The following is a 24392-nucleotide window of genomic DNA, read 5'->3' as shown; positions in this document are numbered from 1 at the left end:
AATATTTCAACTACTGGATCGATGACTATGACATTTGCTAAAGATATTCAAGGTCCAAAGAGGATAACTTCTAATGACTCGGAGATGACACTCATTTTTTGTTGAAGTTCCAGACGTTAGCGCGTGAACAGTTTTCCATCCGTCACCACTCGAGCAGCACTGCATCGTTCAGTCGGCGTCGGGTTTAAGAGAGAGACTTGAGTGTAAGATTAGAAAAGTAACCACAGCAACGTTGTCATTTCCTGCATGCTGTTTTCACTGTCACATTTCACAGGAAGTTCATGAACTCAAACATGACACACCACCACAAAAAAAAAGTTAAAAGAAGAAGTTATTGCAAATTTGACTACGGGCAGTGAGAAAGGAGTCAATCGCCTGTTTTCACTCTGTATTCTTGTGTTAAAAAAGTTTAATGTTTGTGTAAAACCGGACCACCTCACCTGAGGAGCAACAGATAACTCGGTATAAGCCTAAACCGTGGCTGTGTGATTAGGACTATCACAATATCCTTTAAAGCAAAGCGGTGGAAAAATCAAACCTTCTGACACTCCTTCATTTGGAACTGGATGAGGCACTCAGATTGTCCAGTTTCCCCTTTCAAGACCCTCCTTGATGTGGGAGGGCTGCAAGTGGCCTTTCTTTGCTCTCAACGTCCCCCACGACAATTAGAACCACAAAGAAACCTGCCTGCTAAAACCTTGACTGCTCCCTATCAGGAGCAGAGTCCAATTAACAGAATAATTAACTGAACTAACGTCTCTCTTAAACGACTGTTACAGGCCGCTGTGACAGCAACGAGTGTATTTTAATTAAAGTGCCCTCCAGTTAGCGTGTGCATTTATAAAGCCCACGAGGGACTCTATCCCAGTGAAAAGAGATGTTCAGTGAACTGCTGCATGCTGCATGTGCATTGTGAGCGCTTTATCAACATGAGCTAAATTGGTTGCAGATTGTTGTCAGACAGAGGGAAAAAAAAAATAGCAATAAAGCTATTACTCTCCCTCACACACACTGAAACACTCATCTCGGCTACCAGTGCCGCAGCTTTCCTTATGGGTGTCCAATGAAGCATGCAGATCAACGTTGAAATTAAAGAGGGATCTGTAATGAAACTCCCAGAGCCCCCTCAGTAAGAAAGTAACAAGACAGCCCATAAATAAGACACAGAGAACAAGATTGTAAACGATTTAGACATGCAGGAAGTAGGAAGTGGGACACCAGACGAGAGCAGGAAGTCCTCTGCTTGCTTTAATGACATACCTGGCTCCATGGGGAGAGATGTTTGGTATTTGGGGCAGAAATGCCATGTAGCTGTCACTAGGAATATTCAAATGAAGGACGGGAACATCTCTGTTGAAGGCACTGATCTTGCTCTTCAGTTTGAAATGTAAATCAAAGACAGATTTAAGAGGGGGTTTTTTTTGCCTCTGAAAAGACTTGAAAATGGATACACACTCTTATTGAATGATTTATAAAACAAACGACTGGTACCATGTGAAGGTGGGAGGTGGGAACTCTCATCCCGGGGTGTAAAAATGATATCAATTTTAGATGCAGGGTCCTCTTTTTTTTTCATGGAGATATCAAAAGATGAACTTAAGGTAATGACTTTTACTCTTCAAAAATAGATGGATGCCCTTCAGGAAATGAACACTTCAAATACGAAAAAAAATAAAAAAATAAAAATAAAAGCCTTGATTTTCAGTTTGGAATGTACGTAATGTAGTTGAGGCAAGAGCAGCTTGATTGAACGAGCAGGTGTCACCCGTTAAGAGATGGAGGAGCAGGTGGTGAACAGAAAGGGACCAAAAAGGAGGGTGGGTGGGTGTGAGGGTGTGGGTGTGGGTGGGGTGGGTGGAATTAAATAAAAAGCCGTGTTGGTTTCTCAAGTTTATTCGATCTGTGGTTATCAAAGACAATGCCCAAGAACATAAGTTATGAAAAAAAGCCTTCATGACGGGGACTCTGAGTTTGATATGACATAGCAATATCATTTTTAAACATAGGCATATTTTTTTTCCTCATTTATTTTAAAAGAGCGATGTTAAAAGTAAATAAAAACAAAACAAAAAAAAAACCAACCAAACAAACAAATGGACAGAAAAGACAGCAGAGATGCCAAAAAAGAGGACATTATTCTCAGTGGAGTGCTTCTTTTGGTGAGCCTCGGGACGGCTGCTGTGTCTGCGGCGTGTGTGCGTGCACCATGAGTTCACCACACTCCACATTAATCTTACCATTGTAGAGTGACAGGAGTTCACTATTGTTCAAAGTGCTGGGGAGGCAGGAGGCAGCTGAGGACAGTCCCCACCCCCCGCCACCGCCACCGGCGGTCTCCCACTGACCTCACCAACACGATTCATCCGGGAGGAAAAGCCAGAAATAAAAAAAACACACACTGCTCACCAGTAACCAGGCATGAGGTCGAGACATGGCCCCTTGGACTTCACACAGCACACACACATACACACACAGGCATGTCTGATCACACCCACATTTACACATCCATCCACTCACACACACACACACACACGCACACACTGTACAGTATACAACGCACAAGCCCCACACACGCAAAATTAAGACCGTTAAAAATAGTCAATAAAAGCACAATATGGTATTTTAAAATTAATTGCACGTGTAGAGACAAGATGGAGGAAGCACAGTGAGTGGAGCAGCAGGAGGAGGTGTTGGGGGAAGGGCAGCGGTGAGCATGGCAAGAAGAGGATACAGTACATTCAGAAAACAAAAAAAAAGGAGAAAAAAGGGGGAAAAGGCAAGATTAGAGTCAAAACCACTGAAAAGAATTAAATAAAAATCAAAACACTTTTTTCCAGTTTATTTATTTTTTTTGTTTTGTTTTTTTTTCAGTCATTGATTCGAACCAAAGTCTGGGGTGTGCCAGTCTTACAGTAGTCCCAGTCCTGTCTCTGGAGAGCGAGCCTGGTCTGTGAATTTGAAGTGTTTTCTTGCTTTATTTAAAATCAATGTTCTACATGTCTACAGACCCAACGTCAGGGCATTGGGGGGTGGGGGGAGGGTGGGGGTGGTAGGGTGCAAGTCTTCCATGACCTGACATATGCACGGGCATTTACACAAGTGTGCGCATACGTACACACACACACACACACACACACACACACACACACACACACGCTTGCGCGCTCTCACATAAACACACAGAGTGCATTTTCATTCCCATCACCCCTGGGTACAGGCTTTTTTCTTTTCTTCTCAGCTTAGCGCACTAAGTACGCCCCTCTCTTCTGTACAAAAGCAGCCTCCTTCTCAGGAATCGGAGTCTGCGTGTTTCTCCTCACTCCTTCTCTTCTTTTATTTTTTTTCATTTCTTCCTTTACTTCTTTTGAGAGTTGAGCAGTTTGTCTGCCTCGGGGTATGTCGGGTACTTCACGGTCTCGATTTTCTCTTTGACCTTGTAGGAAGGGTAGAGGCCGGTGCGACCCAGTTTGCGGTTGATGCCTTTGGAGTATCCGTCCCAGTGGTTCCCGGCCACGCCGATCACGTCGCCGGGCTCCAGGGGAATGTCCTCGCTGTTGCGCGGCTGGTGGGGGTAGATGGCGATCTGGTTGTGGGCATTTTGACCTCCAAAGTAGTAGATGTCATCCAGGGAGTAGAAGAAAGAGGAGGCGTCCGGATGAAGCACCTGCATGATTTCGTAGGCCACACGGCAGACCTGAGACAGAGACAGAACTGGGGATTATTTTCATTCACTTTTGTTGGCTTCAAACACCTGGCGGGCCACACTGAACCTCATGACAGGCCAACTTTGGCCCATCGTCCTGACTTCGGGCAGCCCTGACTTAGTAGCGTATTTGTCGAGATAACAAAGTCAAGAGCAGACGCCGTTAAAAGGAACAAAAGGACTTCTCACTGTAAGATGTATAAATTTTGTTTCACTCCTGGTGAAAGAGGGATAAAATGTGCTAAGTGACTCATTGCAGTGAGATCTTTGAAGTGGACTAAAGAGCCCAGAGTGTGAATAGGAATTATGTGGCTCACACATTATTTTTTAAGTTGGCAGGAAGCTCGTTCACTCTGAGGTACAGATGATCAGAATAACGGACGACAAATGCCACTGTAACGTCAAAGCGGTAATAATTGTTTCGGTGCTTTGAAACGTGTGAGTGTAAATGGGACCATGAGGTTGTTGACAGTCACATAATTGTGATTATCAGAGTGGTTCTGCTTTGGCTTGTGACAAACCGGAAACATCAGGTGATTATTGTCTTTTCCACGGCTCTAAAAGGATATTTTAGCACCAAAGCTGTCATGAGTTTGACCTGAATTTGTTTTCTTAAATCCTATTAACAACTCAGAACATAATCAAAGTATTTTTGTTTTTATCTGATTGATTTCTATTTGTAATTCTCTATCTGCTATCAAAGGTGTGCTATTAAAGCAAGATTTATCTCTGTGACGTATTTCTCATCTTTTCCTTAACTGTAAATGAAGTCTTAATTCTTTAGTATCTCATTATTATTAATATTATTAATAATAATTTTTCAACAACAAAAAAGTTTTCATGCAAAAACAGCCAAGAATCCCACTTGCCACACGCCGTCTCTAAATGTGGACTGAGGAGAGTGGACGCACCTGCGAGGAGAAGGTGCAGACCAAGAAGTCAGTCTGAGACAGGAAGTGGATGTCCAGGATGACCCCTCTCAGAGAGTTCTCAGTGTAGCGGTTGTGAAGGCCTGCCGACCACGAGATGGAGTTATCACTGATGAACTCGTAGTCTGGATACCTGGAAGGGACGGTCGTAAGATACAAGGAGGTGAAAATTAATGGATAAAAACTTTCTCTCTCTCTCTCTCACACACACACGCACACACACAGTTCTAGACACTGACTTTGTCTTGGCTTCCTGCAGCAGGGAGGGATCGTCAGTGGCCAGGTAAACTCGTTTCTTGTCCACGTGCATGCGTCTGGCCAGAAGCTGGAACTGCTCCTCCACATGCAGCATGTACTCCTCGATGGGGTGGAAAGCCGCCTCCGTCCCAACTTTGTCTGTCCTCCTCACATGGACTCTACAGACAGACGTGGGTACAAAGACAGCGTTACAGACTCGTACCTTACACCTACTGTTCATTCCATTTCTCAGGTTTTTTATGTTTGGTTTCATATCATTTTTGATGAAGTCAGCGTTGAATTTTGAAGATGTGTACTCGAAGCTATTGGGGAGTATTGACAAAGTTATGGCGGTGGCCCTCAAGCCCTCACACTTGAATGTTTAATATAATGCACTCAGGCACTTAGCTGATGTGTTTGAATGGTTGGAGAAACATGGGTCTTACAAAACACAGTTTCAAGGTAATGAAAATCCCTGATGTGCTGAACACTTTGAGAAATCAGTGGCAGGTGGTGAGCTGCGCTGTGTCGCCAAGGAGGCACCAAAACATCTTCGAACTTCAACGCTGGTGACCACAAGCAAACATTTCTCCATTATGATGGACAGACGCCTTACAGTTACTGCACCGCGGGTCTTCCATTTCCAAAAACTTCCTTTTACACCACAAAACAAGGTTTGTTTGTGCTGTAAAGCAAAACAGCTTTGGAGCCACCAGTGCGCTTTATGTGTAAGCTGCTTTAATGCTGAGCCGCACACCCATTCCAAGCATGAATTACAAAGTGAGATATCCAGAGAAAAAATAATAATAAAAAAAAAATAAAATAAAAAAAGGTGTCTTGTCTGCTTCTCCCGAGCAAATTTCAGTGTTTAGACATATTCAGGAAAGAGGACAAAAAAGAAAACCTTTTCTCAGACACAAAGGATGTGCTCTACCACAGTGTTACAGGCTGTCCTAAAGCAAAGCACCAAAGAGTGGACGATCTACAAATGAATCATAATTAAGGAAAACAAGGTGAAGGAAAATCACTGCGGATAAATCAATAACACTGAAGACCTCTGATGCACGCAGCTGTTCGTGTTGTTCGCTCCTTACTGACTGTTTTAATACAGATGAAAATCTGTATCATTTAGACACCAAGAGTATTATGAACAACGAAAGAACAATGAAAAGATTAAAACTTCTGTTTAGCTGACGTTCCCACAGCGTTGCACAAAAGAGGAGAATGCTAAATTAAAAAATAGAGAAACACAGTACCTTCTGACTAATAGTTGTTTTATAATTTCAGTCCAGAAAAGTATAAGTGACCTGAGATCATTTTTGAACCACAATGGCTTCCAACTGGGCTCTGAAATTCTTGGGAACCCATTTTTCTCTTCAGGGTTTAAGAACAGTTTTGCGAAAACAACACCTGTTAATTCCAGCTTGTTAGAGGCATTATTGCGCATTATAGTTAACACTTAAACAGCAAACTGTTCCAATTTAAATCTTCACAGATTATTAATGCTAAGCTTCCAATTTCTTTCACCGGGTTTTTCACTGTTGTTGATAGGACCTCGTTTTAACTCCACAGTCTGTTTCTTCATCGACGTGTATTCATGTGTTGTAGCATTTTAAAATACTTGCTCACAAAAGTGGCTCTTCTCGCTTTCTTCGCACTTCAAATCGACTGTTCAATTGTTGGTATAAATACAGACAAAAAGCGCGATGGGACAAAAGGCTAGGGAAAAAAGGAAAGTCAAACGGTGACAGAGATGGGAAGTTTGAGAAAGCCTGAAATAACCAAGAAAACGTTGAGTGTTTTTTTTTTTTTCCATTGTCCTTGTCATCACTCCCAGGACAAAGAGAGTGTTGTCACCAGCTTTACATATGAGAAAAAGAGCACGGCTTGTAAACATAATAAAGGATGGACGAGAACGGGAATATTTCCTCTCCTGACACAGAGGCATCCTTCAAATTGATGGACGCCCAAACACAATTTTATTCCATCCACAGCTATTCAGTTACAAACCTACCCAGCCACATCTGCATTGTGACTTCTGGCCTTGGGAAGCAAATTAAATTTGAAAATCTGAGAGGAAAAAATACATTTTTCAACCTTCACTTATTGAGGGAAAATTGAACGAACATGTACATCCACCCCCACCTCCACCCCATTTCTCCACATTCATGTAGTTCAATCTGGGAGCTACACAGTACAACCATGAGTCCACTGCTGACCAAGGAAGCAGGTCCACTGGACCTTCTGGGGTCAGGAGTCTTTTTTAAGAAGAGTATTTGTCTTTAACTTTGCCCATCCTGGATTTCCCAGTTGCTTTCGAGCTTCAAACAGCTTCTCTGACCTAAAGGCTGCCTCTAACTCTTTTGCGGGAATGAGGTAGTGGGAGAGAAAGTACAAAAGAAAGAGTTAGAGGTTCAGAGAAGGAGAATAAACAGGCTGTACCTAATTTCTACCACTTGCCAGTGATCAATCAGAGATGCTCACCGGAGAAACAGACCCTTTATTTACGCGGCAAATAAAAAACAGAGAATGGAGTGAGAGCAAGTGGGTGACAGGGGCGTCGGAGTCTTTCATTCGGCTTCGTCTCTCTGATCAGACAGAGGTCTCGACTCCAAGCTTTTCCAGCCTTTGTCAGGGTCCCTCTCTCCTGCTCCCTCGCTTCTTTCATGTCGACGGTTTTTTGTTCCTGTGAACCCTCTTTTTGTCTTGCCCTTTTCTCTCTCCGTCAGAGCAGCAGAGGCTCCACTGATGCATTTCTTAAGTCACCCCTCACCCCAGCACCCTCCCACACTAGTGCCACAATAATTCAATTCATTTCTTTCTATTCATATGGCACTGACAAGGCAGGACAATCCTCGTGGTGGGCGTAAAAGCATATATTAAAGACATCAAACACACCCACACTAGACACAGCAAGTGCTGATTCTCAGCTGCCTATGACAAGGAATACAGCAACTCTGGGCAACTTTCTAACTGAACCTTCTGGAAAACAGCCCATACCATATTACAGCTATACTTGCTGTAAAGTCTCAGATATTTTCTACAGGAGACCAAACCAGAGCCAAAACAGAACTCTTAAACAACCACAGCAAGCTGAGGACAGCACAGGTCAGCCGCTGTAAGGGGCGTGGCCTTGTGGAAATGTAGTGAGTGATGTGGGAGGAGAGGAGACGCCGACACACGGGACAGTGTGAAAGACTGACCGCTGCTCAGTGCAGCTAGCAGTCACAGCTAACCAGCCGTGAGGAGCTGCTGTCAGACTTGGCATACATGCGTTAGAAACACAAAGTCCGCTAGGGCTTTGACGTGTCAGAAGCTCATCCTGTCTCTTTATGGTACCTGTGTGGTAGCTGTGTAGCGAGCGGCTAAAAAAGACTGAGAGGCTGTCTCTGCTGTGTGTGTGTGTGCGTGTGTGTGCATCTGTGGGGGAGTGTCAGTACATAGCAGTAACTCTGCTGTTTATCGTGGGATCATCATCATCAGCGCAGTCTGATGGTGCTCCTATAGCTGTCAAACGCAGCCTGAGCCAGTGTGCCGAACTGAAAAAGTAGAAGGGTAGCAAAAATACTGTAGCCTCCTGTGAGGTCATATCATTTAAAGTGCAGTCGTATAATTTACTTTACACCCCACAAACATGTTTAAGAGTGCAGTATGTCTTCACTGCGGCAAGTGACAGCAGCAGCCACAACCCATACAGTCTGTGGTGTGAGCAACTCTCAGAGCCTGCGGGGTCTGATAAAAACAGATGCATAAAACGCAGAAGAACTGAACGCTTCCATTCACATGATGGGTGTCAAATGAAGTGGGGGAAAAAAGTACCAAATGAGGTGCTCTACTGGTGTCATATCAATTTAAGGGTCATGGAAATGGCACTAGTATCGTAATTCACTTTTATTACCAAGAAACGGCTTCATGAATAATACTCATTACTGATTTTAAAAATTGCCTGGATTTTCTTCGTTAAGTGGCAGTAGTATCACTTTAAAACAATTTGTCATCCATTTTGTCCCCATGCACCCATATTTGTTCTGTTTCCTGCTGCGGCATGTCAGCCACTGTGGTTTACTGTAAATTAGGCTCTAATACAAAGAGCAACAGCTTAGAAAATTATTATTGTCATTTCTCCTTATTAATAGAGAGTAAGTAAAAAGGGGGGAAATAATAATTATTAAGATTATTATTATTATATTAATGATTACGACAAGACAAGACATTTTAATAAGACATTTTTGCGCTCACTGATGCTGTGATTACAAAACATATTTATCTGATGCAAGATATAATTAAAGATAGATGCAGTGAATCCACCTCTTGGTAACTGCATTGCCATGGCAATAAGGTTGCTCTGGTGTCTGCAATAGAAGCACTAACCCCACTTTCTCTCTCTCTCTGACTATCTTTTCTACCATTAAGAACCATTAAATGCTGGCAGGATGGAGCTGTGCTGATAGCTGCTTTTAGTCTGTGGCTTGCAGCCTTCCGGCAGCTCACGTCCTAAGGGAGCAGCAGGGGGAGAGCGGTGGTGGTAGTGGTGGTGGTGGTGGCGACTGAGGCAAGTGGGGGTCGGCTGGCGGTTGTTGGGTGCTCTGGGGACAAGCTGCCTTCCTGTCCCTCTTGGTTCTCTCTCCATCAGCCCCTGCAGCTCCCTCTGCTGCCGCCCTTGAGCTTCTTTCTTGAACTGATACTATGGACCTCTTTCAACTCTACTTTTACATCTCACATTCACTCCTCCTCAGTTTTCTACACACACACACACACACACACACACACACACACACACACACTTCCTCCACAGTGCTGATAGAAGCATGCAGGCACTTTGCTGTGCAGAGTGGCTGTATGAGGAGCTGAGGAGGGAAGGGAAAAGAGGGAGAAAAACTTTGTTCTACACAGCACATTGTTTCAATAATGCTTTCCCGAGTGATATCAGGGAGTAAAAGGGTGGTGATATACGGGAGTTGGAGGGGGTGAACACAAAGAATACTGAAAGACAGGTGAGTAACACAATGAGAGGAAGAGAATTGTGGGTAGGGATGTGCGCCCGGGGAACATGAGGGAGAGGTTAGTGTGAAATATAAAAAAAAAAATCTCTAAGTGGGATGAGCAAATGAAGATGGAGCAACGATCACAAACAAGAGTGTGTGAGAGGACAGGGAGACTGAAAAAGTTGGTATGAGTCACAGACAATAAAAAAACTCTATGAAAAATGAGTCAAAGGGGGCTTGGAGAAAGAGACGACAGCTGCGTCGGTGATGAAAGGCAGAAAGGTAAAAACCAAAGAGAAGATCATCTGAGAAAAAACAGAGAGAGAGAGAAAAAAAAGGAGAGAAAGTGTAACAAGAAGGAGTGAGAGCTGAGCAGAGCAGGACAGGAACAGCGAGGAAGAACGACGACGATCGCTCGCAGCCAAATGTTAAGAAGAAGGTGAGAAAAAGAGGAGCTATGAAGGGCGAGAAGCTGGCTAAGAGACTATGAACATATAGATGTGAGAGATTAGAAAGGAACAAAAGCGCTAAACCTGGCTCATCCACAAACTATGAAAATGTAACTCTTAGCATTTGTTTTAAACAGCTTCCCTTACCAGGCGGGTGGAATCAACCTCATGAGATGGTGCAAAAACTTTAGACAATCTCAGCAAAGTAGCTGAAAGTCATTTCACATACTTTCCCTTAACCGACTGCTTATCAGTCATCAAAAGCACTGTCCTAATATGGTAAATTCTCTCCCACCTTGTAGACCAAGTAGGTTAAACCAGATGAGGGGAATTATGTGCAAAGTTTTTGATCCAGGTTTGAAATGCCGCTCAGAGGCAGGCGAAATTATTTTGGAGAGAAAAAAGAGGCTGGCGGACAGCACTTGAAACGCTCGCTGACAGAGAGCCTGACAGGGATACAAACGAGAAAAACAAACAAGTAAATAAACTGTGAAACCAACATCAACCCATTTCTTAGAAGCTGCCATCTAAAGTGGCTTATGGATTGCGACTGCATACATTCCCACAAGGGGTGGCCCCCATGGGAACTGAGCACCTCACACTGATGAATACTTTTCCAATTATGTTAAGTCCCAAGTCATTTTCAAGCTGTGAGAGCAGAATCTCTGGGGACAACACAATGCTGAGTAGTCAAAGCCGAGATGATATCAAAGACCGAAATCAGTGGCAGCCTGGAAAAGTTAGTATCATCTCATGTGCCCTGTTTAAGTCAAGTTTAATGAATATCAAATGACCCTTGTGATTACTTATGGTGGAGCCGCTGGACCGAAACCTGGAGAATTTTGTTATGTTGCGGACATTGTCATAATGTCAAAGAGTGTCGCTAATGTATATGTTTTTAATAGCTTTTTGACCACAGTGGAGCTCAATGACACAGAGGAACAAGCCAATGCATGTCGAATCACACAAGATGTTAACTGTTAGAAAGATATCATCACTTTGAGTTTTTTCAGAGGATTTTTTGGCAACAAAGACAAATCTAGAACACAGCCAACCTTATCCATTAATTAACAAAGATAAAAGAAAAGGTGCCAGCATGCTCATTTTTAATGTATTCATTAACTCTATTATAAGCTTCTCTTCCTTTGTCTTGTTCGGTTTGACGGATTTTAAAAATCAGTCTGCTATTTATTCAGAATTCAGCATTTTAAACGCTTTAACAGCGGTATCAGATCAGGATTTGACATCAACGGATCCTCAGTATTAAAGGACTTGGATTGGACTACAGACTTAATCAAATCTCGTGGCGACATTAATACATGAAGCCAGACAGAGTCAGACATATCATCACCAGCACACAGTGATGACTACAGAACGACGAAATTTCTTTAAACAAGTTGATTTGCATGAATATAAGTAAGTAAATGAACATGCAAAAGCCTTCCAATAATAAATTAAGGTAGAAAATTAACCAAACAAAACACTCCCATCAAATTAAGTTACTTTTAATACTATTGTATTAACCTCGTATTAACCTCAAGCAAAGCAGTGTTTGTATTCCACCACAGCCCTTACGGCTATGTCTTTGTTTTCTTCTTCCTATGCTTTCCGTTAGCTTTGATTGTGAAGCACTTTGTAATCATTAATTGCAGATATGCTACAGAAACAAAATAATTATTAGTGAAATGTTTTAAGCACAAAAAAAGGAGAAGACAAAGAAGTGATAGCTGAGTGTCCTTACCCGATGATGGGGTGTTTGAAGCCCAGCCTGGCGGTGCTCTGCTGGATCTCCTTCTCCAGCCACGCCTGTGGGCGCACCAGGTACTTGACAAACTGGGACACCCACCAGACGGAGGGGTCGCCGTGCAGACGGTGCAGGCGTGGGGCCAAGTCTTCGGGGATCGCCAGAGGCAGGTAGGGGGGCCGAGGGTGGAGACTGTCCACTATGGGCAACTCCACAACCTGGACGTCCTTGTCATGGGCTTCTCCTAGATGGTTCAAAGATTAGCATGTTGGGTATAAGATGCTTAACATTCTTTTTTTTTTTTTTTAAATTATCCAACATGTCTAATACAGCAGCTCTAGTTCAGGGTTGTAACCAATGCTGTAAGTATGTTTATTATGATTAATTTAGTTTTGTCTGTTCATGAATTGTTTTGCCTGTAAGATGTCAGAATATTGAGAGACATGACATATGATCCAGGAGGACTGCTATGAGGTACAGTATATATCCTTGATTTTAAACACCAAAGCACTGTACAGTGGGTCATAATACTGAGACATTTTTGTGACAGTAATTATTTCATCTGTTGTTGGGACTGTCCATCTACTGTTGGGACTGTTGCAAGGTAAATGAAGGAAAAAAAAGCTGTTGGTGTCATAAAGTAATCTAAGATGTGCCTGCACAGACCAATGCAGCTCTTTGTCAGTTGAAAGGACTCGTTCAAATGAATAAGTGGGCTGTGTTCTTTCATGGGGGGCTGAAGTGACGCAACAAGATATTTTGTAGCATTATTTCTCAGGCCTATTATATTCATTGCTGTTCTTTTTCCAGCATGAATCCAAATCCCACAGCCTGTGTGAGTCCAGCTGTTGTGATTGACAGCTGCTCTTTGCCTGTCCTTGCTTAAAGGCCAAGGTAAGCTCCTTTCTATCAAGGCCGTAAAGGGCCAGGGGCTGATCCAAGGACCTGGATTGGAGAGGGAGGGTGGAGGTGGGATGGGGTGTGCTGGGGCTGCGTGTGTGTGTGTGTATGTTGGAGAGGGGTGGTCTAGCATTGGCTCCTTCAGGTTACTTGGCAGAAGCCCTGAGTGGAGGGTTGAGCATGGCTGATTGCGAAGGTCGCCTCTCTGGGCAACAGAAAGCCCACGCGCACTGCCAGATCTCTACAGACATTAAGCCCAGCTGTCCATACAGGAAGACACACACACATGTGCATGATACATTAATGCATGTGTGAACAAAGCTGGGAAACGTACAAACCAAGCCTGCTAAAACATGTACCCACCCACAAAAATGTGCATGGAAATGCACACAGATGAAAGGGGTCTTATGAACTGTAGGTGATCTAACAGTGACAACTAATGACTAAAACAATAATAAAAAGAAAGGTGCATTCTCACACACACACACACACACAGCACTAGCTAATCTCATCTCACCAGAAGGGATATGCCTGGCAGACAAAACCTTCACTCTCTTTCCATCTTAAAACCCACGGAGAGTTTTATTTGGTCCGTGTGTGCGCGTGTTTAAACCCCCGATTTAGGTAAAAACAAGTTTGAGGCCCGTGTGCTGTCATGCTAAAGGGGGCTCGTGAAAAGCCACAAATAGGCCCTAATGTGGCTGCAAACATATCCATGACACACTTCCAAATAAATGGCATAATGAGTCATTAAAAAAGGCCTTTCACAGAAAGGTACACAAAAATATGTTAAAAATAAGGGCTAAAATAGAGACCTCGATTTGTGTGTGTGTGTGTGTGTGTGTGTGTGTGTGTTTGCCTAAGCATGAACTGAATATAAATTGGTAGAGGCATTAAATATTGAACAGAAAAAATATTCCCAGGCCTGTCTTTGCTTATATAACAGCACTGGCATGATTCATATAAGGGGGAATGGGCATGTTTTGAGGGCTGCACTTCTTGGCACAAATGCACAGATATGCAGCATGTCTTCCTCCCACAGCTACTTAATTTGATCACAAAGCTCTTCTAAATTTCATCACAACTCCAAAGACTCTGCAAAGATTTCCTGTACGCATCTTGACTTCAAGCATATAGGCCTGCATCAACACAGAATTCGTACTGTATTTTAAGCCTATGATGTATACTGAGACTAATAAATATTTCAAAAGATTAACACAGCTATGAAACCGGAGAACCAAGAGCGACATCATCCAGACACAAAATACGGCGCCTCTCCATTCATAATACATTTGAGACTGAGTTTATGAACTTTGAGAACTCTTGTTCCAGTCTTTACATGGCAGGGAACATTATGTTTCTTGTGCTGCTCTCAGACTCACTCATAAGGCAGTAATATTGCTACAGAGAACCTCAAAGGAATACATTCTCTTTGGCAAATTAGCTCTTTGATCAACGAGCCATTGTTCCACAAGAAGACTGGTTTCCCCTTTGTGTGTTCGGAATTTTGTCTGTTATACTGGGCCTGTGAGATGGTACTACTGCTTTCTCATGCTGTCCATTGAACATCAAAGTTGTAGTAAAACAGCAACATGCACCGGTGGGCCAAACAGACAGTAGGGCTGGGTATTGCCAACTCATAACTTTCCTTTGGTACTGACAGAAATGTGTCTGTAGCGCAGAGAATATAAAATGGTGAAGCACTAAAAACTGCCATTAGAGTCTGTTCACATTCGCAGTCGTAACTCTTAACTTTAATTTGGCAAAGTTTTTTGTACATCTGCCTGCTTTTAAACAATCAAATCTATCTATTAAGAATTTTGGTTTCTTTGGTTAAATTAGAAAAGGGTTTTTGTTGGAAAACATGTTTATATTTCTCAGTGTAGCCTTCCAGTGTAACCGAAATTCAATGGTTACATCAACCAAAGTTTGGGCACTGTATTCAGCCTTAGCAACCACTATCGACTCCCATGAGAAAGACTATCCATCCTTTAGTCCTTCCTGTAAAATCAACATACAACTTGCTTTCCCATCTCAATTATTTTGGACTCTTTTTCTGGCACCATGTAAATCATAAAGGGTTATCCTTTATGTTATGTGGATTTTCTTACAATGTTTTCCAATTTGCCATTTGTGGGAAGAACATCTGCAGGTTGCATAATGACTTTATCACTATCTTTGATTTTATCCCTTGAGCTAAATGTTTTCCTGAGAGAAATCCCCTGTCACAGATGAATATACCACACATCCTCTCACTCTCTATAAATGTCTCACATCCTAGGAGAACCACTTAAGAGAAAATGAGCTAACCATGTAAAGATAAATGAGGAAAGGTGCAATCTGGTGGGGCTGCTACATAAAATATTAACAAAGTCAATCTCCCACATAAACACAAGTTTAGGTAAATTATACAAAGAATTCCCCAGTATAGAACAGGAAAAAAAAGTAGTGACCACATGTTTGTGTGCAGGTGACCTCGAAGAATTACATCACAAAATGATACAGCAGAGACGAGATGAAAAGGGTCCTGAGTGTCCTGAAGGTCCAAAGTTCCCTACCATCCAGGCATTATGCACAATCCCTATACCATCTCAAGTTACTTGCAAACACTGGTTATTTTATGTGATAACATAACATATTCAGGGGGTTGTATTGGCACCATTTCAAGTTTTCAAGAAATCAGTACTCGCTGCATTCAAATATTGTACTTGTACTGGGGTGGACAAACAGCCCCCTAATTAATCAGATATTCAATGTATATCTACTTATTAATCCAAGGATTTGGCATCCCTTTGTGGTCCAGGGCCCCAAGGAATGTTCTCGCCTGCTCTGTTAATACAACAGACATGACAGTTGTAGCCAAGTAACCAACAGGCTTACATTAGCTATGTCTAGATAGTTAGCTGGCTTGGTCAACAGAAAATACTCCACATTGCAAAACATTAATGAACAAGAATTTGGAATGCTAAAAGGTCTGAGGAGAGGAGTGGAGATTGCTGTGAGCTGGCTGTTGGCTGCGAGCAGCCTGACGGCATGTATGGATCTATAGGAGGCTGTCTCTGAGACAGTCACCAGAGACAGACATTAGATAGTGGAAAAGGACACATGAAAGGCAGCAGAATAAGAGAAGGGAGGCACTGGGCGAGCAGGAGATAAGAAGGGAGAGCCCAGGAGAGCAGAAGTCAAATGAAGCGATAGGAGAAAAATGAAGAGCCGAAAGGATGCAGCGATGAGAACAAGAAAGCAATGAAAAAGAAACTGATCAGTCAAGGAGGGAGAGGGGCAGGCGCAGTCTCATAGCAAAACCTCTATATCGTCGCCGATCTTCAGTTACAAATGCTTTGGCTCCGCCAGCTTAACACATGCAAACATACTGTAGGATTACTCATTTATCTTATCAGTTTCAATTAATGCCTCTGTGTAATCTCATTCATAATGAATCTACTGCTACATCTTTGCATTAGTAGGTAGATCCATGTCCTCCCAACAAGCACATCGATCTTTGATTTAAGGTGTTCTGGTACCAGGCATACATATGAACTACCTTATGCGTGAACATGGTGTTCATTATGGACAGTCCATTACTGAGCAGAATTCTAATAACATGAATAAATAACAAGAAAAAGAGTCTGCAGCCCCGCATGCAGCAGTGCTTGAATACTACTGTCAGCATGCTATTATCCTCAAAATAAAAAATGCTGATGGAACATGCAGAGGAACAACCTTTACCACGTTCACCACCTCTTAGTTTGGAGTGTTTTTTATCATAACATCTCCTCACCAGCACTCACCATGATGTACAGCTAGTGCTATTGGGAATGTCATTCATTTTGTGGTGAAGTTTTTGTGGTACATTTCCAAAGGGCTGGATCACTAGAGTTATAACAACTTATCCCGAGAGGAACATGAATATCTGTACTAAATTTCTTGGCAAACTGACCCAATAACTGTTCAGACATTTCATTAAAAACCAAATGGGAAGCTCATAGTCATGGTAGTGGTAAATTAAGGGGACCACCAAAGTCATAAAAATACACTATCTGGGGAAAAACCATCCAGAAGATATTGAGCTATTTCACTGGATAGGTCAAAACTTTGATCTGCTGGTGTCACTACATGCAAAGTCAGGAAATCACCAAAATCAGTAGAATTCATCCTAAGACGATCGTGGATATCAGAACAAAATATCACGGTAATCAATCTAATAATTGTTAAGATATTTCAGTCTGGACAACAGTGGTGGACTGATTGCCTCTACTTTCTGAGGCGGCTGAGGTCCTTCAACATCTGCAGGACGATGCTGAGGATGTTCTACGAGTCGGTGGTGTCCAGTGCCATCACATATGCCGTTGCCTGCTGGGGCAGCTGCCTGAGGGTGAGGGACACCAACAGACTCAATAGAATCATCAAGAAGGCCAGCCATGTTGTGGGAGAGGAACTGGACTCTCTGACAGTGGTGTCTGAGAGGAGGATGTTGTCCAAAATAAGGACGATACTGGACTTTCCCTCTCACCCTCTCCACAATGTGCTGATCGGCTACAGGAGCTCGTTCAGCAACAGACTCATACTGCCACGATGCACCACAGAGCGACACAGGAAATCATTCCTGCCTGTCGCCATCAAACTGTTAAACTCAGCACTGTGACGGACACACTCACTGTTTATACAATGTACATATTGGCTACTTTTACACATTGCACATACCTGTATTTTTAAATTTTCTTAAAAAATTTTTGAATACAGTTTTTGTAAATACTACTGTACTTGAGATTTTAGTTTTTGTTTATCCTATTTATATACTCTGCACTTTTCTCCTTTCTTGGTCGGGAATACTGCATGTGCAATTGTCTGTAGAAACAAGAATTTCCCTCCAGGGATTAATAAAGGAATTCTGATTCTGATTCTGATTCTGATTAACCAACTGATGCACTCACTGACTGTCAGGCAGACAAATCCTCCCAATCAACTCCCTCCAGGTTTCTTTACCCCTTTAAGTGCATACTGAAATCCCCTAGAACTATGATGTTCCGAGGCAGCGGACCCCACTCAGACACCCATCAGGGTTCTGAACTGTTGCTTGACCAATGAGCACAGACAGCCTAGTCACACAGAGGAAACCCTATTGTTCTCTTTGACTGTGTCTTGGTTCAAGAGAACCATTTACTTTTAACTGTCACTCTCCGTAGGGGTGGATGGTATAAATGTTATGAATATACCCTAAGGGTTTTTTTTTTAATCATTAAAAATTAGACCCTAAAATCATAGATTAGATAGATTTTAATAAAACCTATAAATTCAAATAAAATTGTCACCAGAAAAATCCACAATGTCACCCCCTGGTATCTCCGAGATAATTTTCAAGTTGTCGTACTGCAGTTTTCCTTTTCTTTAAGTTCTAGAATTAGGTCAGAAAGTCAAAATAAAGCCATACCCAACAAGCATAGCTTTTGGTTGGTAAGAAAAATCTGTTTGGCCAGTCAACAATGAATTCCAGTCAATGCAGTGCTTTACTCCCTCAGTTTTATAAAAATTAATAACCTGTATGTTACCATCTGTGCTTCAAATTAAACCGTGATATAAATTTCAGGACATACTGGCCTAAAGCACTCTGTGGCACTACAGTAGCTATGGTTCCTTTTCTGGTAGAAAAGCCTGTTTTCCCAGGATTGTGTTGTCCCAGTGGTCAATGGATCCTGGCGAGCACACAGGACAACAGCCTCAAGTTACTCCTGAACTGAGCCTGACCAGGCTGCATGGGTACAGGCTCGGCCAATGGGCATTTATAGCATGGCTCAAAGACGGGGACGTGGGAACATGAAGTATGTACCATGAAGTTTGGTCTGAAGGCTAATTACATGCCTACATGACCTGCTAGTTTACACCCCTCTGAGGCCTCTACTGGCAGATACATAATATTTCTTTAGGAAAAATAAAATAAAAATTCTACATAAAATAAATCAGATGGATTCATACACATGACTTGCTTCGAGACTGGAGTAGTGGGCCTATGCTGTCAGTCTAAATATGTTTTTTCACTTACATGTGTTAACAAAAGAATAATTTTCACATCTGACAATAGATTAAATATTGATGCCGAGGTGGGTTTTCATCATGGAAATGTTTACATTCCATGATGAAACCTTTCAGTCTGAAAATATACGAGCCTTCGCTCAGCCTGGAGCTGCAACAGACTCTCTGTCTCTCGGCAAGTTAAGATACCACGCATTTGCTGTAACTGCTTAATTTGTTTATGTTATCGTGGGCAGGTTGGGATGAAAGATTACCTCAGTGCACAGGAACTGATGCATCAAACCTGTGCAGGGAGACTGTTAACCAATATTGGACAACACTTGCACCTCCACTTGCAACTATGATCTCAATCACACACTACAAGCAGAAATTTGCTGTAGGTCAGAGGGTTGTTAACTGAAAATCAAGTCAAAAGATTTTTGGCGATGAAAGCTTTGAAAAATAACCTGCTGCGACTACATAAGGTGCCAAAATGCTTTAACGAGAATTGCATAGTCTTGCTTAGCCAGGGAATTCACACTTTGTTTTCGCTGTAGCAGCACAAAAGAGGGGTCTGGCAAACCAGATCTTTCAGCTGGGACAGTCAAAATAAAAAGCGAGGGTTTCATTATTAAGAAACCACTCAGCTGTGTGTAACTCATAATGCCAGTAGGCGTGTGTGGGTGCGGGTGTACCTACCTGACCAATGTCCAGTGGTGGCACCAGATCGATCAGTGCAGGTGTTGCTGACGGGCAGGAAGACGGTTTCCCATCCGCCGGGGGCGTAGCGCCAGTTGTGAGACTCCAGGATGAGCGTGCGCTGGGTGCCATAAGCAATCATGAAGCAGTAGACTACATGGTGGAGCTGGCAGCCATAACCACAGCCCTTATTGATGTTACACACCAGCTTTCTCGCCTTACTGCAGTCTGGGGGGTTCTAGGAGGAGGAGAGGAAGGAATGTTTCAACATTTTTTATTGCTTGACCTTCATCTTGTATCTTTCAGAGCCCTGCTCTCTCACTTGTAATAACACATGGCTTATATTGTTTTATTTGTTCCCTATTCTTGTCTGTCTCAGACTCCACTTCGCTCTAATTTTACACCTGTTCACTCTATTTCTCGGTTTGCCTTTTTCTCTTTACCTGCCAGGTTTTTTTTCCCCATATTTCTCTCTCCCTGATAACCTTGTAAATTCCTCTTTTACTATCATTTTCCATCTCCTTTTATGACCTCTTATTGTTAAAGGATAAAACTGGTGATTTTCTATATTTTCATATTTTATGGCAACAAGTGTGTCTGTCTGTGTGTCTGTGCACTGAAAAGCCTGACACAGCTTCTCTTCACCATTGCTGTGCAAACTCTACAGAAGAGACGTAAGTGTGAAATGAGCATTGCTGTGGTAGGTCTCTTGAAGTGGAACCCACACGTAACATACAGTCTATTGTCAAATGCACTATTTTCTTTTGCTTGAGCTTTTTTTTTGCTTGAGTTTTCAGAGTTTTGGCAATTAATGAGCCTTTAACAAAAATAAACTATATATATGTGACCAGGTGTTTAAGATTCAGGTCTTCAGTGGGAACCCATAGGCTTGGGGCTGAGAGCCAAAGGGGGAACAGGGGAGTATTGCGAGATGGACTCATTCGTTGAGTCTGGTGTATTCTGGGGATTTTTGACAATAACAAATACATACAACACAGAGTATCACTAGATGTATTAATATCCCTTCCTCCTTTATCTCTTTTTTGTTGCTCAATTCTCTCATTCCCTCACTCTTCACTGCCCCGCTTTTTTACTTCTTACCCATTTCACTCTCTATTCAATTATTTTACACACATCCCCTCACACTTTGTCTCTCACTTTCCTATTTTCCTGCCACACTTTCTTCCCTCATAGCCCCCATTTCATAAACTAGCCTCAATATCACACAAAGTCTGAGGGGAAGAATACCAAATGAGAGGCACTGGCGGAAGAAACAAGGAATTCTCTTTTCAGCATTAAAAAAATAGAGAGAGAGAGAGAGAGAGAGAGAGAGAGAGAGAGAGAGAGAGAGAGAGTGGCACATGCTGTGTTGCCGATGAGTCGCCGGGCGGTTTGTGATTCGCCTGTCAGCCGGTCTAAGCGACTCCACAATGCTCGTGCCAACCAGCTTCCTAAACAGCAATTACCGGCTGATGGGAGTGTTTTCCTCATTAGGCTGCTGCAGCTGTGGATGGTTCACAGTAATCAGGCCGCGCGGCACCCACCGGCTAACGCTGCCTATCTCACACTAGCAGGAGAGGAAGAGGAAGAGAGGGAGGCGGAAAAAGAGAGGATAGGGAAGCAGAGAGGAAGAGAGATGAGAGGATTACAAAAACAAATGGAGATGAAATGAGAAAGAGGACAGGAAAAGAGGGACAAGGAGAGAAAATAAGAACGGAGAGGAGAGGCTCCTTTAGGTGCTGAAAACTGATTACCACCACTACTGTTCAATAAAATGAACAGAGTACAGAAGCGATCGAGCTGACAGGACAAGCCACACAGGTCTTTCCTCGGGAGCTACAGGCTGCCGGTTCACTCCTAACCCCACAGGTGTATGCTAACTTACTGCACTAACAATCTACTACAAAAGTACACGCGTGAAGCATTTCTTTCGACAGTGCTTGGCTCATCTGAGCGCACAACGCCTGCATGAGATCAATGTCTGACACGAGCGATGTGGCGTGGAGGCCACCGCTGGTTCTCTGGTTGAAAACGATGGGGCTGGAATGACTCCGAAGCACCGAGAGACTCAATTCAAGGATAATGACGGCATATGCATGCACAAAAGCAGCCTCTGAGTACCGCTCTGTACTGTAGGTTAAGTGCCTGTTTAAATGGTGTGCTCTTAGAGCGTGAAACATAGAGGCAGTGGCAGAGCGAATCAGTTCAGGGAGACCACAGTGATATTGTTTATGTCAGAAATGTGGGACAACTGGATATGAGAGATACATAATTAGTAAGTGATGCCCATAATCAGAAAGGAAGATGAAAGGAAGCTGCGCATATTTTAAAAAGTCTAAAGTAAGGTTTTGTGTTAGTAAATGTCTGTTTTGCTCCCATCCACTGCTGGCAGATTTGCAGTTTATCCACCTCATTTAAATTGGTGCATTTTCTACATGCATGCCTTTCGAGGAAAACCACCTGCAGGGCACAGCCTGTGACACCTTTCATGCATGAAGAAGCAACAGGGCGTCATTTGCAGTGACTGGGTAGCCAGTGCGAGCACCAACATCCACAGTAACTGAACTGTAAATGAGCTCCACCATGACAAAAATGAAATATTATTATCGTAAAATCGCTCAAGAAGAAGAAACAAGAACTTTTTACAAGTTCAACAAGACTTTATTTTATCAAACCCAGTTTTTGTGCCTTTTACTGCCAGCAGAATTTCACAGCAATGTTCTGTTTTATCCTATGCATTCTTTAAATGCCTCTATATCATTACTTGCTGAAGTTGCCTTTTCTACTGCTAGATTCAAACTGTATGCCTGTGCGCAAAGGCTTCACGGAAAGAGATGCACGTACGCATTAGACTGAGACGTGGACAACAAAAGCCTGCGCAGATTTCACATGATACAGAATACAACAACAGCATTTGATCATAGGTTCACTATCACGGCGTCAGAACACAATGTCGCCGGTCTTCTTTAGTCTTCAGTACTAAAACAATGCGGTGTGATGGATGCTCTCACTACACTTCTTTGCTTCAGCTGTAAACAGAAGACAAGTAAAAACAAACAAAAAAAATCCGCACCCTGCACTAATAGCTGTCAGTAATTTGACTCGAGCAGCGCTTCAGTCTTACAGAGATTTTTGTCAGGCATCGTTAAAACCAAACACCGTTTGTCGCTGCTGTAAACCAGCCTTTTTACACCTCCACCTCTTTGTGTCCAGCTGTTCACTGTCTTTTAAAATCTGTTTTGGTCTGCACCAACTTATCTGGCCCCTTAAACAAGACCTGCTCCTTTAAAGTCACTAGCTTTGTCTGTCTGCCATTTGGTGACTCACAGGCAGAGTAGAACTGCTTTTTAAGCTTTCAGAAGCGACGAGGGGGGTGATGCTGAACCAAAACATTAAAGCTGAGGAGAAAAGAATCACCTGAAAGATGCTGTGAAGTTCCACAAAGCTGAGGCGAACTACAGAGTCAGGTGATGACTCTACGGACACGGGTTCGTGAGCAACGACTTTCACATGCATGCAGTCATGTGCTCTGTTGCTAATATGAAAGTGCTGATCATAGATGCCTTGAAGGCCCAAGACCCACCCGCTGAGTGATGCAGAAATGTCACTCATGTCAACTTGCTCATTGCCAGTTAATACGAGTATATAAAGGCTCGTGGAGCAAAAACATTTGAAAAGCACGATTAACAAAAATTCTTCTGAAGACGCCAGCCATGTTCACTGAATGTTGAGAGTGGACAGATGGAACAGACGCGGAGATGGAGTTAGTTAAACCAGGAATGAAGGGAGAGGCTGTTGTGGGTGGCAGAGACAGCAGGATAGGAGGGAGGAGTCTGTCTGTGTGTGAACATATAGATGTGTGAGTGAGAGAGACAGAGACACGTGCCCACACACACATACACGGAATGCCTTGGCATCAGTCTCGCGGCTGAGTGTGTGCTGGTATGCGTGTGTGCACCGATTGCTGGTGTGGAGGTGTGGGTGAATCCATCTGTGCACGACTCCGTGTGTGTGTGTGTGTGTGTGTGATGAATTAGTGACGGCAGCTGGTGGAGCGGTGTGATCCCTCAGCGGTGGTGACAGCAGCTGTTAGTGGTGCTGTCTCCGCCCAGCCAGACTGACTGGGTCCTCTTCATCAAACACACCGGCTCATTAATGCTGCAGGGCCCGGCGCCGCGGCACTGCGCCCGGTGCCGCAGCACATCACCACACCCGAGAAGCCGGCAGCACCAGGAATGGGGAAGGGGAGCGGGGCAGCTGGGGGTGAGTAGATGGATGTGTGGTGGATCTCAGGCTGCGTGCGTGGAGCTGTAAGCATATGTGTATCTGTATATGTGTATGGTGTATATGTACATATAAGTTTGTGTCTGACTTCGCCCAGTGTTCACGATTTTGCATTTCTGCATGTGCGCTTCAGCCGAGCTGTCATTTTACACCTCTGCATGTGTGTCTGTGTTCTGACGATCGTGTGTGTGTGTGTGTGTGTGTGTGTGTATGTCTCACTAAACCGCTGACAAGCAACAAGAATCCTGCTTGTCAGATCTGACTGCTGAAACAGTCTGCTATCACACCCCTCACCTGCTCCTCGTGGTAGCTGATGCTGACAGTTATGGATGGTGCAAACGAGACAAGTAAGTGTGAAAGACGCCCTGAAAAACGCATATGTGCATTATGTACGTGTGAGGGAAACATTCGCATAAATGCTCACCATGTCTTTGCGTCTACATGTGGCAGTGT

The 24392-nt window shown here is 43.2% G+C and overlaps 1 protein-coding gene across 1 annotated transcript in view; it reads right to left on the bottom strand.

Moving 5' to 3' along the window:
- Positions 1-1877: 1877 nt before the first annotated feature.
- Positions 1878-24392, bottom strand: part of fut8b (fucosyltransferase 8b (alpha (1,6) fucosyltransferase)) — an 87038-nt gene continuing 64523 nt past the window's right edge. Inside the window, exons 6-10 of the mRNA XM_046372286.1 lie at positions 19656-19893; positions 12045-12291; positions 4872-5048; positions 4615-4765; positions 1878-3694 (exon numbers count right to left, since the gene is read on the bottom strand). Of these exons, the coding sequence (XP_046228242.1) occupies positions 3356-3694; positions 4615-4765; positions 4872-5048; positions 12045-12291; positions 19656-19893 (1152 nt within the window). The 3' untranslated portion in view covers positions 1878-3355. The remainder of the gene's footprint in view (positions 3695-4614; positions 4766-4871; positions 5049-12044; positions 12292-19655; positions 19894-24392) is intronic.

Source organism: Scatophagus argus, chromosome 19 (genome assembly GCF_020382885.2).
Source record: "Scatophagus argus isolate fScaArg1 chromosome 19, fScaArg1.pri, whole genome shotgun sequence".
NCBI classification, from domain to species: domain Eukaryota; kingdom Metazoa; phylum Chordata; class Actinopteri; family Scatophagidae; genus Scatophagus; species Scatophagus argus.
This window is presented reverse-complemented; position numbering and strand designations above follow the sequence as displayed.